The sequence below is a fragment of the Ranitomeya variabilis genome, chromosome 4 (assembly GCF_051348905.1).
Source record: "Ranitomeya variabilis isolate aRanVar5 chromosome 4, aRanVar5.hap1, whole genome shotgun sequence".
Lineage (NCBI taxonomy): Eukaryota > Metazoa > Chordata > Amphibia > Anura > Dendrobatidae > Ranitomeya > Ranitomeya variabilis.
The window spans coordinates 132,826,794-132,843,496 of NC_135235.1; the positions used below are offsets into that span (position 1 = coordinate 132,826,794).

Here is a 16,703-nt window from a genome sequence, read left to right on the forward strand (position 1 = left end):
AAAAAAAAAACAAACAAAAAAAACCCAGCATGCTGTATTTAGAAAAAGAAACACCACTGATGCCACCAAAATGTCACAAACCAAAATGCTTTGATTATTGCCTTTTAAAGGGCCCTATAAACTTCATAAAGCTAAAAGATATTTTGGTTGGGGGCATCGTTTTTGTTTTGTTCTTGGCGTTTGTTGAGATGTCTGGATTTTTTTTCCTGGGCTTCTCTGTAATATTTGAAAAATATGATAAAAGTGTTACGAAATTAAGAGCACTGCCAAAAAGGCTTGTAAAAAAATGTCAGGGAAAAGGCACACTTTTTTTTTTTACAAGTGTTTAAAAATACTGCAATATACTGTGTGTCTGTATGTGTTTGTGTGTGTCTGCGTGTGCGTGAAGGAGACCTTACTACAAAAAGTCTAGATTTACCCCTAACCCTTTTCTTTATTTCATGTTGATAATGATTAGTTTCTGATTATAATTTGCTCATGTTAACCCCTTCACGATATATACCGTATAGTCATGTCCCTGTATTTGATGCAGGCTCCAACGCTGAACCAGCATCTTTTCAGGCACAGCTGATCTGTGATCCACCCTCAGCTGTTAACATGTTAAATACCACTATCAATGTGTGACAGCGGCATTTATCTTAGAAGCGCATCACAAACCCCGCCCATCAGCTCCCCTGCCACATGACCACTGGGTGAAGGTGGGTTGGCATGACAACCAGAGTTTGAAGAATACCCCGTGCTTGTCATTGCAGATCGCCTATGAACGACAGCCTGTGGCCAGCGTTCATTGAAGATTATGTTTTTTGCTACACATAGCAGGGCTGAAGACTTGCAATGTGTAGCCCAAGCAATTGAAAGATCGCAGCGTCAAGCCTTCAAGATTATTAAAATTAATAAAAAGTATGAAAAAAAGTTTAAAAAAATATTTAAAAAATTGAAGAGTTCAAATTACCCCCTTTTGCGCCATTCAAATAAAACAATAAAAAATACACATATTTGATATTGCTGTGTTCAGAAATGTCTGATTTATCAAAATATAAATATAAATTAATCCGATCCACAAATAGCGTAATAACAATTCAAAACTCCAGAATTATGTTTTTTTGGTCACAGCAACATTGCACTGAAATGCAATAACAGGTCATCAAAACATCGGATCCACCCCAAAATGTTATCAATAAAAACCTCACCTCGGCGGTGAAAAAAAATAAGCCCTCACCCTGCCCCAGATCCCGAAAAATGGAAACTCTACAGGTCTCGAAAAATGGCGTTTTTTTTTACAAACTCTGGATTTTTTTTTCACCACTTAAAAAAAAGAACATATACATGTCTGGCAACTCCAGACTCAGGTCAATTTAAGCATTTAGTGAACATGTTAAAAAAAGAATTGTGGAATTGCATTGTTTTTGCAATTTCACAGCACTTGGAATTTTTTTCCCATTTCCAGTACACGATACAGTAAAATCAATCCCATAGAATGTTAGTCCGCAAGGACAGGGTCCTCTCCCCTCTGTACCAGTCCGTCACTGTAAACCTGTTTACTGTAAACAATATCTATAAGGCCGGTTTCACACGTCAGTGGCTCCGGTACGTTAGGTGACAGTTTCCTCACGTACCAGAGCCACTGACACACGTAGACACATTGAAATCAATGCATCTGTGCAGATGTCATTGATTTTTTGCGGACCGTGTCTCCGTGTGCCAAACACGGAGACATGTCAGTGTTCGTGGGAGCGCACGTATTACACGGACCCATTAAAGTCAATGGGTCCGTGTAAAACACGTAATGCACACGGATGTTTTCCATGTGCAGTCCGTGTGCCGTGCTGGAGACAGCGCTTACAGTAAGCGCTGTCCCCCCAGCATGGTGCTGAAGCCGCCATTCATCCATTCTCTCCAGCGCTCGCTGGGGAGAAGGGATGAAAAATCTTTTTTTTTTTGTTTTTATGTGTTTAAAATAAACTTTAGGGCATCCTCCCCCCTCCCCCCTCCCACCCACTGTGCGTCCGGCCGCCGGCATTAAAATACTCACCCGCCTCCCTCGACGCTTGCTCTCCGCCCCGCAGCTTCTCCTGCACTGAGCGGTCACGTGGTGCCGCCCATTACAGTGATGAATATGCGGCTCCACCCCTATGGGAGGTACCAATTTTTTCCGGTACCGGAATTATCTGGACGTGTGGGACAGGCCTAACCCTGTATGTAAACCCTTTCTCATGTGCAGCACCATGGAATTAATGGTGTTATATAAATAAATAATAATAATAATAATAAATCAATGGTGTCGTTCAAAAGTACAACTTGTCCCACAAAAAAACAAACCCTCACATGGCTATATTGACGGAAAAATAAAAAAGTTATGGTTCTGGGAAAAAGGGGAGCAAAAAATGAAAACGCAGGAACAGAAAATCCCAATGTTGTGAAGGGGTTAATACCATAATTTATTTGTTTCACAAATGTGCAGCCACAGATGGGCAAAGTTTTGGCCCCAAGGCCAGCCGCTCTATGCAGCTGAATCTAATACCTTCACAATTTTATCAGCAGAACAGTGCTGCCATGAGCAATAAACGGTCAATTAACAATCAGTTTTTAACAATACAAAAACATCTGGCTGCAACATTTTGGGCCAAGAAAAACTACATAATGACAAATACAGTGTTTTCACAAGTGTGGAATTACCATAACATTTTAAATATGCTTTTTTTTTTATTTTGAGATGCCTTATATGCAAAAAAAATAGCAAGCTGCATTTTGAAATAAATATCACAATCTCCACAAACAGCACTGAAAAAGTAAAAATAAAACTGCACAGTTTGCATACCGTCTTACACGTGCTAAAGAAAAGAAAAATATTGCCTCTGAAATATGCAAAACTGCGTGCTGATTTTATCAAAAACTTCAGTCAGTAGTTACATTAATACTTGAGATGTCACTTTCTTACAATGAAGCCTTTTGCTTTACATGGTCTACAGTACATTATGTGAATGTAAGCTTTTGTGGAGGTAATAACTGTATATGATAGCAGTTAACTTTTCTCTATTCTAAGGGTATGTGCACACGTAGAATGGTGCTCTGCGGATTTTTCAGGTATTTTTCAGATTTTTCAGGTTTTTGCAGGGCAAAAACACTGCGTTTTTCCTGCGGATTTATAGCGGATTTACCGTGGTTTTTGTGCGGATTCCACTGCGGTTTTACACCTGCGGTTTTCTATTATGGAGAAGGTGTAAAACCGCTGCGGATTCCGCACAAAGAATTGACATGCTACGGAATGTAAACCGCTGCGTTTCCGCACGTTTTTTTTTCCGCAGCATGGGCACAGCGTTTTCGGTTTCCCACAGGTGTACATTGTACTGTAAACTCATGGGAAACTGCTGCGGACCCGCAGCAAAATCCGCATTGTGTGCACATAGCCTTAGGCTACGCTCACAGAGTTTTTTAGAATAGGTCCACAACTAACAAATTGCTTAATGTTTTAAATACTCTTCCTATTCATTTTTGTTGCAAAATCACTTTGATGTTCATATAGCTCAGTGATATGAGTATCTTTTTTCGTTTCACGTTACGGTGGGAAAAAAAGAAAGTGCGAGTCTCTTCTTTGTAGCGAATCCTGTAGAATTCACTCCAAACTTGGCTCCGCCAAATCATAACACTGAAAAACAGGAAAAAAAACTGTTCCATAACACTTCAAAAACATTTCAGGAAGTTCTTCAGAAAAAGAAAAAGTTCTCCAAAAACTCAAAAAAGATGGAGTGTTTCCTGAATCAGTTTCCACTGGAAAACTCATTTTTGATTGAAGTCTAAGGCTATGTTCACACGTGTTTCTGCATTTTTTTTCTGCAGGCAAAACCTGTTCTCTCGGCAGTAAAGAAGTTGCTTAAAAAAGCAGGTTTTGCTAAGTTTTTGCTGAATTTTTCAAGCATCTGTCTCTTGTTCTTGCTGATACAGTTTAGTGCCTTGAGTTTTCTGTAACAAAACCCAACAAAAGCTGATACTTGCGTTTTTGCTTTAAGCTGCATTTTTGCACTTACTCATTGCTTTCCATGGGTGAAAAAACACTGCAAATACACTGAAAAAATGTTGAAAGAAGTGACATGCTGCAGTTTTCAAAAACTCAGCAGTTTTCCAATTTAGTCAGGAAAAAATCAATGTATATGCATGAGATTTCTGAAATCTCATAGCTAGTGTTGGGTGAACCCGTGGATGTTCGAGCTTGGCCAAACACTTAAAAAAATGTTTGGTTCGGAAACCCAAACGGTACCCAAATCCGGACCCATTGAGATGAACGGCCCATACAGCTGTTGTTTGCCACGCTTTCATCTGCATGACAACACGGCAAACATGTTCTAATTGGCAGAAGGATTTTTACCACCGGTCAGAGAACTGTGGTTCCTACACTGTCAAATAACAGCATGAACCAGCAGCTGTGACTGGCAGTAAAAATTATTACCTCCAGTCGCAGGCGTCAACTGATGAGAGAGTACTACTCCTATAAGCCTACACCTGCTGTCGCCGATAACATCGAGTGCAGTACTGCTGATGGGAGTATTCATCACCTGGCTTCTGTGCTATAAATAAATTAATTAATTTAAAAAAATACATGTGGTCTCTTCTATTTTTGATAACCAGCGCAGGCAAAACTGGCAGCTGTGGGCAACCCTCAGCTATTAGTGTTATCATGGCTGGTTATCAAGAATAGAGGGGTCCCCATACCATTTTTTTTTAATTATTAAATAACCAGCCAAGCTAAAGCAGACAGCTGGAAGGCTGTATTCTCAGCCTGCTAAGAGGCCATGGATATTGGCCCCTCCAGTTTAAAAAATACCAGCTCGCAGCCGCCCCAGAAAAGGCACATCTATTAGAGGCGCCAATTCAGATGCTTTGCCCAGCTGTTTTATGGCCGCTGACATAATGCCCACAGGTTTATAATGGAAAGGCATCTATGAGACACCTCTTCATTGCTAACCCCATAGTTAGATGGTAAAAAAGACACAGCCAAACTAAAATCCTTTATTTGAAAGAAAGACACTGACTCCTTTATTTGAAATAAAAGCACAGCTATACTCATCTTACGCCGATTCTATTGAAGTCCTTGTCCTCTGTAAAAATAGAAAAATAATAAGCAGCCATATCACTCACCTGTCCAAAGTGAAGATGTTCCATGTCGTAATCCATGTGTGTGATATGCGATTTACGACCTGGACAATTCCTTGATGTGACCGTCCAGGCTGAAAACCTTGGGACAATGAAGTGCTACAAGTGCAGCCTCATTGACTAGCGGTGACATCATTAAGGTTACCGCAGGTCACTGAGGCTGCATTCCCACTGTCACGTCACTGTGAGCCGGGACGATGAAATGCAGTGACCTCAATTATATCACCGCAAGCACCATAAGAATTGTCAAAAATGGGGGGACCCCACACCGTTTTTTTACATTATTTATTGAAATAATTTAAAAAAACAACATGGGGACCCCTCTATTCTTGATAACTAGCCATGATAAAGCTGACAGCTGATGGTTGCAGCCCGCAGCTGTCAGTTTTGCCTATACTGGTTATCAAAAGTAAGAGACCCCACTTAATTTTTGTAATTTATTTATTTATAGCACAGACACCAGCTGATTAATACTCCCATCACCAGCACTTGCTTTTGCTGTCATCAGTGACAGCAGGCGTAGGCTTCTGGGAGTACTAGTCTCTCATTAGCTGATGCCTGCGACCAGAGGGAAACTTTTTACTGCTTGTCACAGTTGCTGGCTTATGCTGTCATCTGATAGCATGGGAGCCACAGCTTTCTGATCGGCAGTAATAATCTTACCGCCGATCTGAGACACTGGTGTTTCTCACGCTGTCATGCAGATGACAGCTTGGGAAATACCCAATGCTCGGGGTGCCAAACTCAAACAGTAACACGGACTTCATGGAGAAGGTCGTGTTTGGGGTCCGTGTCCAAACACTTGGTGTTCGGGAAGAACCCTGAACTTTACTGTTTGGGTTCACCCATCTCTACTCATAGCTTTTGCTGGTACTTTAAAACGCAGCTTTTAATTTGCATAAAAAAGCAAAACTGCAATGTATGAACATGGCCTTAAGGTTTGTGCACACAATGTGTTAAAGACTCCAGCAGACCCACTGTGGTTTTCCTAGGTGAAGCTACTTCAGGAGAAATTCTTTCTTGCTGAATCTGGTGGCTTTGCTGTTGCTTTTGTGGCTGCTCTGCGGCTAACGTCTTTTTCTATAATTTAAACTATAACTACAGAACGGCTCTCTAGCGTTTCCAAACCCAGAAGCAGTTTAAAAAAGTAACAAAAGACTAAGGCTGCCGTCACACTAGCAGTATTTGGTCAGTATTTTACATTAGTATTTGTAAGCCAAAACCAGGAGTGGAACAATTAGAGGAAAAGTATAATAATAATAATAATAATTTATAATAATAATAATTTTTATTTATATAGCGCCAACATATTCCGCAGCGCTTTACAACTTATAGAGGGGACTTGTACACACAATAGACATTACAGCATAACAGAAATCACAGTTCAAAATAGATACCAGGAGGAATGAGGGCCCTGCTCGCAAGCTTACAAACTATGAGGAAAAGGGGAGACACGAGAGGTGGATGGTAACAATTGCTTTAGTTATTTGGACCAGCCATAGTGTAAGGCTCGGGTGTTCATGTAAAGCTGCATGAACCAGTTAACAGCCTAAGTATGTAGCAGTACAGACACAGAGGGCTATTAACTGCATAAAGTGTATGAGAACACGATGCAAGGAACCTGATTGTGTGGTTTTGTGTTTTTTTTTCTATTTTTAATAGGCCACACAGGGATAGTTAGGTTAATGCGTTGAGGCGGTAGGCCAGTCTGAACAAATGCGTTTTTAGGGCACGCTTAAAACTGTGGGGATTGGGGATTAATCATATTAACCTAGGTAGTGCATTCCAAAGAATCGGCGCAGCACGTGTAAAGTCTTGGAGACGGGAGTGGGAGATTCTGATTATTGAGGATGCTAACCTGAGGTCATTAGCGGAGCGGAGGGCACGGGTAGGGTGGTAGACTGAGACCAGAGAGGAGATGTAGGGTGGTGCTGAGCCATGGAGTGCTTTGTGGATGAGGGTAGTAGTTTTGTACTGGATTCTGGAGCGGATGGGTAGCCAGTGTAATGACTGGCACAAGGTAGAGGCATCGGTGTAACGGTTGGTGAGGAATATGATCCTGGCAGCAGCATTCAGGACAGATTGGAGCGGGGAGAGTTTGGTAAGAGGGAGGCCGATTAGTAGAGAGTTACATAATAGAACCATATCCACCACTTCTGCATTTATCACCCACTCCTGGTTTTGGCTTACAAATACTGATGTAAAATACTGACCAAATACTGCTAGTGTGACGGCAGCCTAAAGATGTACACAGCCAGGGCCGGACTGGGACTAAAATTTAACCCTGGCATTTGAAGTTACACAGGCCCACTTGTCACATGGTGACTGTATAATATCTTTGTACAGTTGTAGGTAGGGCCGGTTTTAGGCAAAGTGGGGCCCTAGGCAAAGTTTAAAATGGGGCCCCAAGTGCTAACATATTGCACATCACACAAAAGCATTTCGGTTGTATTTACAAGCGCTGAGTTTAGGTCGCTAAATGAGTTTGATCGACAATACTGAAGTTGTTCAACGCTTGTTTCCTGGCCTCTTTCCACCAGCTGGGGAATAATGATGGGACAGAATGATCACTAATAGATCACTAACAGATCACCATACAGTATCATGTTATCAGCAGCACATCTACAGTTTACACCGGTGTTGTGCTGCTGAGAACAATGATTTTTGTTCCAGCAAAAGCAATCTGAATATGCACCATTTTACTTGTTTAGTAAAATACACCCCATAGCCCTCCATATATTATAATGTGCACCACAGTCCTTCATATAGTATAGTACACTCCCCATAGTCCTCCATATATTAAAATACACTGCTCAGTCCTCCATATAGCATAATACACTCCTCATAGTGCTCCATATAGTATAATGCACCACCATAGTCATCCATGTAGTACAATTCACTTCCCATAGTATAATGCACCCCATAGTTCTTCATATAGTATAACGTATTCCCCATAGTCCTCGATACAGTATAATGCAGCCCACATATAGTATAATGCAGCCACCACCCTACAGAATATAATGCAGCCACCACAGAGTATAATGCAGCTACCCCAGAGTATAATGCAGCCACCCCATAGAATATAATGCAGCCCCCTCATAGTTTAATGCAGCCCCCTCATAGCGTATGATGCAATCACCCCTCAAAGAATATAAATATAATACAGCCCCCCCATAGAATATAATGTAGACCCGAATAGAATAGAATACAGCCCACCTCCCCACAGAATATAATGCAGCCCCATCAAAGAGTATGATGCAATCATCCCTCTTAAAATCTAATACAGCCCCCCATAGAATATAATACAGCCCACCTCCCCATAATATATAATGTAGCCCCCATAGAATATAATGCAACCCCCCATAGTATATAACACAGCCTCCCCATAGAATATAATATACCCCCCATAGTATATAACACAGCCTCCCCCATAGAATATAATATACCCCCATAGTATATTGCAAAGCCCGCATAGTATATAGCACAACTCGCATAGTATATAGCACAACCCACATAGCAGATAACACAGCCCACGTAGTAGTATACAGCACAGCCCACACAGTAGTATACAGCACAGCCCACACAGTAGTATACAGCACACCCCACACAGTAGTATACAGCACAACCCACGTAGTAGTATACAGCACAGCTCACATAGCAGTATACAGCACAGCCCATGTAGCAGTATACAGCACAGCCCACGTAGCAGTATACAGCACAGCCCACATAGCAGTATACAGCACAGCCCACGTAGCAGTATACAGCACAGCCCACGTAGCAGTATACAGCACAGCCTACGTAGCAGTATACAGCACAGCTCACGTAGCAGTATACAGCACAGCCAACGTAGCAATATACAGCACAGCCCATGTAGCAGTATACAGCACAGCCCACGTAGCAGTATACAGCACAGCCCACTTAGTAGTATACAGCACAGCCCACTTAGCAGTATACAGCACAGCCCACTTAGCAGTATACAGAACAGCCCACATAGTAGTATACAGCACAGCTCACATAGTAGTATACAGCACAGCCCGAATCTCTCCTCACCCCCGAGAATGGCCCCACAGTCCAGTAAAAAAAAAACACACTCCTCACGTCTCATCGTGCCCGCGTTGCTCCCTGCTCCAGTCTCGGTGGCTGCCGCTGCACTGCCTGGCACACAGTGAGTATGCACGCACCCGCAGGGTCAGAGGCAGAGCGGGGAATGATGGGAGAGGGGGCGTGAGCAGACGCTCTCTCCTCCATCATTGCATTCAACTGTATCGGCGTCATAGACGCCGGTATAGTTGAATGCGGTGGCGGTGCTGGTGGGGGGTGGTGAGTCGGCGTGAAGTGGCCCACTACTGGCATTTGCCAGAAGTGCCCGATGGCTAGTCCGGCCCTGTACACAGCAATGTCGTTATGTTCAATTTTTTCAGCAATTGCGGCATTTTTTCAGGTTTAATCTATGTGCGAAATACATCATGTGCACATTTATTTTGTGATCATTTTCTTTTAGATTTTTCTAGAACTCCCATGTGCCATATGCTATTATTTATAAGATTTAGCTGTATATTACACATTTGCTCTATATTTAAAAAAATCTCGCATCACAATTTCACATCATTCCAGGACTGAAATAGAGAGCTATCATAGTATCTTGAGGTATATTGGCACATAAATGCTGGGTAGGGAAGAGAGGAGCACTGCACCTGCCCGCACTATGCCTGGCTCACAGTCATCCAAGAAATAATATCCCTCACTATCCAGAGGTGCAAAGACTGTCTAGTTCAATATGTTTATCAGCAGGTGCTCGGAGACAGGAAAATCTAATTTAACATATTAAATCCTGGTCAAGATCATGGAAGACAAAGCTTTACATGAAATGTTGAAATCAATTACACTTACAAGAACCAAGGATCAGATTAACTGCCAACATGTGTGATCAGGGCTGTACAGTGTACTGACTCTAGTCTGCTTTTCATACTTCTCACAGATGTGTTAACATCATTTTGGTCACGTCAGTAAATGAGCCGTGCTCAATTAATGTTTCAGTTCATGAAAGCTAAATATATTTCTTTTTCCTTTGACTTACAGAAACTGAAATCTCATCTGCCTCGACTTCGGGAAGTAAGAGACACAAGTGTTAAATGTCTATGTCCACCTGGTAAGTATCTCTTGTCTTTTCATGACTAAGTGCTTACAATGAATGAACATACAAAGACTCCTATAGAATCCATGTACTGTATATATACTTAAAGGGGATCTCCAGCGAGTAAATAACTGTGAACTAGGCCTTCTCAGACTTTCTGAAATACTATTAAAAGAGTTTCCTGGTCTTCTCAACTTCTGGCCAGTTTTTAAAGGGCACGTGACCCTTGCTATAAATATGTATTTTTTTCTACCTGGTTTAAATGCTGCTGTTCCCCTGAATCTGGTGTTATATTTCTTTTGTCCCTGTGCCTCTCCATTCCAGAGATATGGCCCCTCTACCTTGTATGTAAATCCTGTGGGTGTGGTCTTAAAGAGGACCTGCCACCAGTTTTTCACACAACAGCTAAAAATATCATCTTACTGAGCATCTCCACTACTTTCCCTAAATCTTTATATAACCCCCTGACTCCCCCTGTATAACCCTAAAAAAGCTTTTTGATTTCTTCTGCGTTGTATGCTAATCGAGTCCGTCCAGTCTGATGGGCATGGCTTGGGGCCTCTCTACCCCTTTCCCCGACTGCTGCTTGCCGTCCTAAATGTGAATCATCCAAATCGCTGTGAGAAATTTTGCACCTGTGCAGACAAATCACTTTTTGGCTTTGCCCACAGTTGAGCATACTGAGCAAGCGCGAAACACGATTTATCTGCGCAGGTGCAACATTTCTCATGGCAATAAGGAGGATACAGGAGGCAATATTTACATCAAGTACAGCAGCCGGGAAGAAGCGTGGAGAAGACCGAAGACACCCCCATCAGACCAAACAGACCTGTTTAGCACTCAGCACCGGAGAAATCAAATACATTTTTAAAGGGCTATACAGGGGGAGTTAGGGGGTCTTACAAAGATTTAGGGAATGCAACGGAGATGCTCAGTAAGAGGATATTTTTACCTGCTGTGTGATAAAATTGGTGACAACTAGGCATCGGTAGCTTATATTGCATATAGTTGTGCGATACTGTAAGTAGGCTCAGAAATACTAGCTTGTACATTGATCTGAAGCAGACTATATGATTTCTGCTTTACAAGGGACCTTAACCTGTATTTATAACGAAAGAACACAATTTTATATTCAGCCCATGCCTCCTAGTACAAGCAGATCATGTCAGCGCGGGACCTTTAAATCCTATGGAAATGCTTCCAGTAAAACAGTGACACACAGTTTGCGTTTGTAGTTGAACTTTGACATGAGTGAAACCTCAGTGGTAATCAGGGTCGTTTTCTAGTGCCCTGACCTCTCTGCTTTAATATTCATCAAAACCAGATTCTTTAGAAATGATTCCGATTTAATGATATTCATGTGTTGCTCAATACAATGGTTTGACCTCTTGTGCATGCGTTGTTGCTTGTTACCATCACCACAATTGTCTGAGGGTTTTTGTCTTTTGTTATTTCACAATTCATCATTACGCTGGTCTATTTCTATAAAATCAGCATTTTTAACCTTTAATCCAATTTTTCTCACTACGTCATCTGTGTGAATATCAAACTAGTAAATATAGCTATTGCCAACATGAACTATTTGATCCCGCTCTATTATAATTCACCTTTTGCCTTTTCTGAGATCCTCACTGTACCTATACTTCATACATACAGTATGTGCACCTACTTGTGTTTAAAAAAAGAATATAGTATGGAGCACAGAGTCAGTACCAAATTACATTCGTTTTTATATAGCAGCATGTATATTTCTAAAACAAAATATTAAATGAGTTCTTATAGTTTCGACCAATATTGCTATCTGATCACAGGTTGTGTCTAATATTGCAATTTAGGCTTTTTCACTTTAATAGGACTAAGCTCCAATACCAGATACATCGAAATAAAAACCGTGAAGCTGTTTCTGAAAAATTGGTTAACCCTTTTCTTCAGTCTTGGACAATGTTTTTATATCTGTCTAAACTGACATTACTTTGGACCCGAATCATCAAGACCAGCATTTCTCACTTCGGCTTACATGAGGTGGTGGTGAGCGAGGCGCATGCACAAGGATCAGGCAAGGCATGTAGTACAGTACACCTGTGTATGTTCCTTGCCAACATTTTTACTCCAGATAGAGACTGGAATAAGATGCATGGCATAAAAGAACACTACAGCTCATCCTAAAATTGACATGCGGGGGGTCCACATCCCGTCCAACCGCATGTAGTGAAAACGCTAAAAGTTGCAAACTTTTTGAGTAGTCTAGTGTTGCGCAACAAATTTACAGTGTTTCAAAGTTTTTACGTCTGTTTTCTGATGTAAAATATTTCATGAATCAGGCCTTTGATTTTAAACCTTTTGATTAACCCCATATCTGCAGGATAAAAACATTTTTTCACGTGACATGTTCCCTTTAACATGTGACAGCTTCAGTCGAGTAGTGACTGCAGCGTTGAGTGGGCTTCATGTCACCTTGAAGCTACTTTCCCACAATGAATATTTGGTGATCTTTTAGATTAGATAAATTAGGTTGCTTTTTGAGTGCGTTATTCTTACGTACGTTTTTCATGTTTTAAATAAAAATGTTGTTTTTTGATACCTCCTGTTATTTGGCTTGGAAAAAACTTTATTGATTAAATCATGTGTAGATTAACTTTTCTTTTATAGCGTTTCCACAGTGAAAACACATCAAAAAGATATGCGATTTTTACCGGTAGATCTTCCTCATGTAATACAAGTCTGTGGGGAAAATCTGCACATGAAGCTCAATGTACCTGCAACAGAAATTGTCGTGTTGCAGATTTCAAACATGCACCACAGATCGGTTTAGAGATTTCTATAAATCTCATCCATTTTACTGGAATTGTAAAACTTTGCCTTTTTTGGCGTCAAAAACTCACAAAAATGCCATTGTGAAAACTTAGCCTTGTAGTCGGTGATTGGCTGTCATGATCATATGGACAAGTAAACAAAAGACAGTGGGGAGTGGGAGAGGGGCGACTTACAAAGCTCTGGCAAGCGAATGGTCGGACATTTGTCATGTCAATGTGTCACAGTATGCTATGTTTACCCATATTTGCACAAGACATGTGCCAAAAGACCCATTTATGGAATATGTTTCACCACAAAGGTCTATGGGGAAGATTTTGAGTGCAGCACTGACATGGAAAGATTTATAAAACTGTTGAAAACAAGAACTGCTTTTGTTGCCCATAGCAACCAGTCACACGGCTTTCATTTTGTGCTTGTTCTTGAAAAATAAAAGCTGTGTTGTGATTGGTTGCTAAGATCAACAAAGACAGTTTTATGAATGTGCTGCACAGTTTTGTTTTGCATTGATAAAAGTTAGCAATTTTTAATTTGTTTGATAAAATCTGCACATTTGTATGAGATTGTTCATACCGCATTCATCCTGAACGCTATCAGTCCATTGGTCTGCCTCTTTCTCCCATATTAATCAGTTTTCTCTGTACATAATGACACCTGAGAAATGATTTGTTATTCTCCTCAGGTAGAATCTGCCAGTGATTACTTAATATCTTTTATTGGTCAGTAATAAATTCGGCCTTCCTTCCCTGTGCTATCAGTCCATACAGAGATTGACATACACAATGCTTCGATTTAAATGCACAGGTTTCCTAAAATGACTACGCGGTTTCAGATAAATGCTTTTCTGTGCATGACGAGAATACAAAGCTTGTGATGCCCACGCGTCATTTCATTTGCTTTGTTCGCTGTAGATACTGCTGCCGCTAGGTGTGTTGAAATGGAATGTCTGTATTGCTTGGAATTTAGAGTTTTTATTTCATCTGTTTGTATGGATGGGAAATATATGGCCATCTGCAATTTTTTGTCATATTAGCAAAAACACATTGTTTGTAGAGAGATGATAAAGAGACAGATGAATGGATGGATAGATGAATGGAAGAAAAGGGGGAAAAGCAGCACCACTGTATGGGGTTAATCCAGTCGATCCCTTCAATGGAATAATGCCTGAGTCCTCCAGCCTTGATCAAGATGGATGAGTTGAAAGAAACCGCAGCACTCCAATGGAAAAACGGTTTCAAAGGAACATCTTCTTTATTACATTAAACATAAAAAACATTTTGAGTAACATCTGAGTCTTTATCAAGATTTATTAAGACTGAGATGACAGTCAAAACGTCGCTGTTTTTTATGTTTGATGTAATAAAGAAGATGTTCTTTTGAAACAGTTTTTGCATTGGGGAGCTGGGGTTTCTTTCTGCGTATTCGTCAGGATAGATGCATGAAGATAGTAGAGAAGAGTAGATCATTTGAAATTGAAATTTGTTGAATTTTCCTAGAAAATGTAATTTGTGGAGAATACATTTGCCCAAATTTCAATGCTGAAAAATTTGTAATTTCTCAGATCCAAGAAGTGTCGTTTCTCCTTGCGGAAAAAGTAACATATTAAGCATGTCAAGGTGAGGAGACTTAAACCCGCAATGCTCCTCTGGGAAATATGCAGATTGTCTCTTCAGAGGCAATTTGCATGTTTCCAAGAGGAGCATTGCGGCTTTAAGTCTCCTCACCTCGACATGCTTAACATGTCACTCTCCGCAAGGAGAAACGATACCTCTTGAATCCCGGTCAGACGCCTCTCAATCAGCCAAACCTGATCTCCACTTTGCACTGAAGAGGGGCAGTACCCCAAAACACAGTGTCTGCAAATTGAGCTTCTGGTTTGACTTTTATCCTTAGTCATGTGACAAGGCTTGTAAAAGGGTCGACATTGACTCTTAGGATTGCTACAGTACTTCCAATAGTTGGCACTAGAGTTCTAGTTAATTTCTCAGAAAAATACACATGGGGAGGGGAGAGAGAGATAACCCCACTAACCATAAGAGCTTGCACACCACAGGAGAGTAGGAGAGAGAAATGGATATTGAGAGAGAGGACCAACTGACCATAATAGCTTACAGTCTACAAAAGAGAGAGTGGACCCTATTGACCATAAGCGTTTACACTCTACAAGAGAAAGAGAGCGAGATCATAAAAGCATACACCTAAGGGTACCGTCTCACTATACGATTTACCAACGATCACGACCTGCGATACGACCTGGCCGTGATCGTTGGTAAGTCGTTGTGTGGTCGCTGGGGAGCTGTCACACAGACCGCTCTCCAGCGACCAACGATGCCGAGGTTCGCTTGTAACAAGGGTAAACATCGGGTTACTAAGCGCAGGGCCGCGCTTAGTAACCCGATGTTTACCGTGGTTACCAGCGTAAAAGTAAAAAAAAAAAAAAACAGTACATACTCACCATCTGATGTCCATCAGGTCCCTCGCCGTCCGCTTCCTGCTCTGACTGAGATCCGGCCGTACAGTGAGAGCAGAGTGCAGCGGTGACGTCACCGCTGTGATCTGCTCTCACTTTCCGGCCGGCAGTCAGTCAGTGCGGGAAGCAGACGGCAAGAGACCTGACGGACATCAGATGGTGAGTATGTACGGTTTTTTTTTTTTTACTTTTACGCTGGTAACCACGGTAAACATCTGGTTACTAAGCGCGGCCCTGCGCTTAGTAACCCGATGTTTACCCTGGTTACAAGCGAACGCATCGCTGGATCGCTGTCACACACAACGATCCAGCGATGACAGCGGGAGATCCAGCGACGAAAGAAAGTTTCAAACGATCTGCTACGACGTACGATTCTCAGCAGGGTCCCTGATCGCTGCTGCGTGTCAGACACAGCGATATCGTAACTATGTCGCTAGAACGTCACGAATCGTGCCGTCGTAGCGATGAAAATGCCACTGTGTGACGGTACCCTAACAGAGGAAGGAGGGACCCTGCTGACCATAAGAGCTTACACTTTACAGGTCCCCACTGGCTGACCATAAGAGGTTACACACTACAGGAGAGAGGACTCACTAACCATAAGAGCCTACATTCTACAGGAGAGAGAAGGAGGGTGTGAGGACCCCACTGACCATAAGTGCTTACACTCTGCAGGATAGAGCAAGAGAGGACCTCACTGATCATAAGAGCTAATACTTTACAAGAGAGAGAGAGGATCCTGCTGACTGTAAAAGCTTAAACTCTATAGAAAGTGATAGGATACAGCTGACCATAAGAGCTTTCAATCTACAAGAGAGAGGACCCAGATGACCATAAGAGCTTATATTCTACACGAGAGAGGGGGAGAGTGGGAGGACCCCCCTGACCATTAAAGCTTAAGCGCTACAGGAGAGGTGATGAGACCCCTCTGACCATAAGAGGTTACACTTTACAGGAGGGAGAGATACTCACTGATCATAAGAATGTGCAAGGTATGATCATCTGCAAGGTGTCACAGCTGCAGGGCTTATGGGAATCCCCTGTGGGCAAGTAAAAAGACATTAGCCCCCTCTCTGATGCTTCAGCAGTATGGGAAATAGTGCTGGTCAAGTTTTTTAATTGAGTCTCAAAGGTTTTGAA

General features: G+C 41.7%; 1 protein-coding gene across 1 annotated transcript in view; it reads left to right on the forward strand.

Annotated features, from left to right (window-relative positions):
* COL13A1 (collagen type XIII alpha 1 chain) overlaps positions 1 to 16,703 on the forward strand; it is a 388,678-nt gene that overhangs the window by 74,477 nt on the left and 297,498 nt on the right. Inside the window, exon 2 of the mRNA XM_077256280.1 lies at positions 10,228 to 10,297. Coding sequence (XP_077112395.1) covers positions 10,228 to 10,297 — 70 coding nt within the window. The remainder of the gene's footprint in view (positions 1 to 10,227; positions 10,298 to 16,703) is intronic.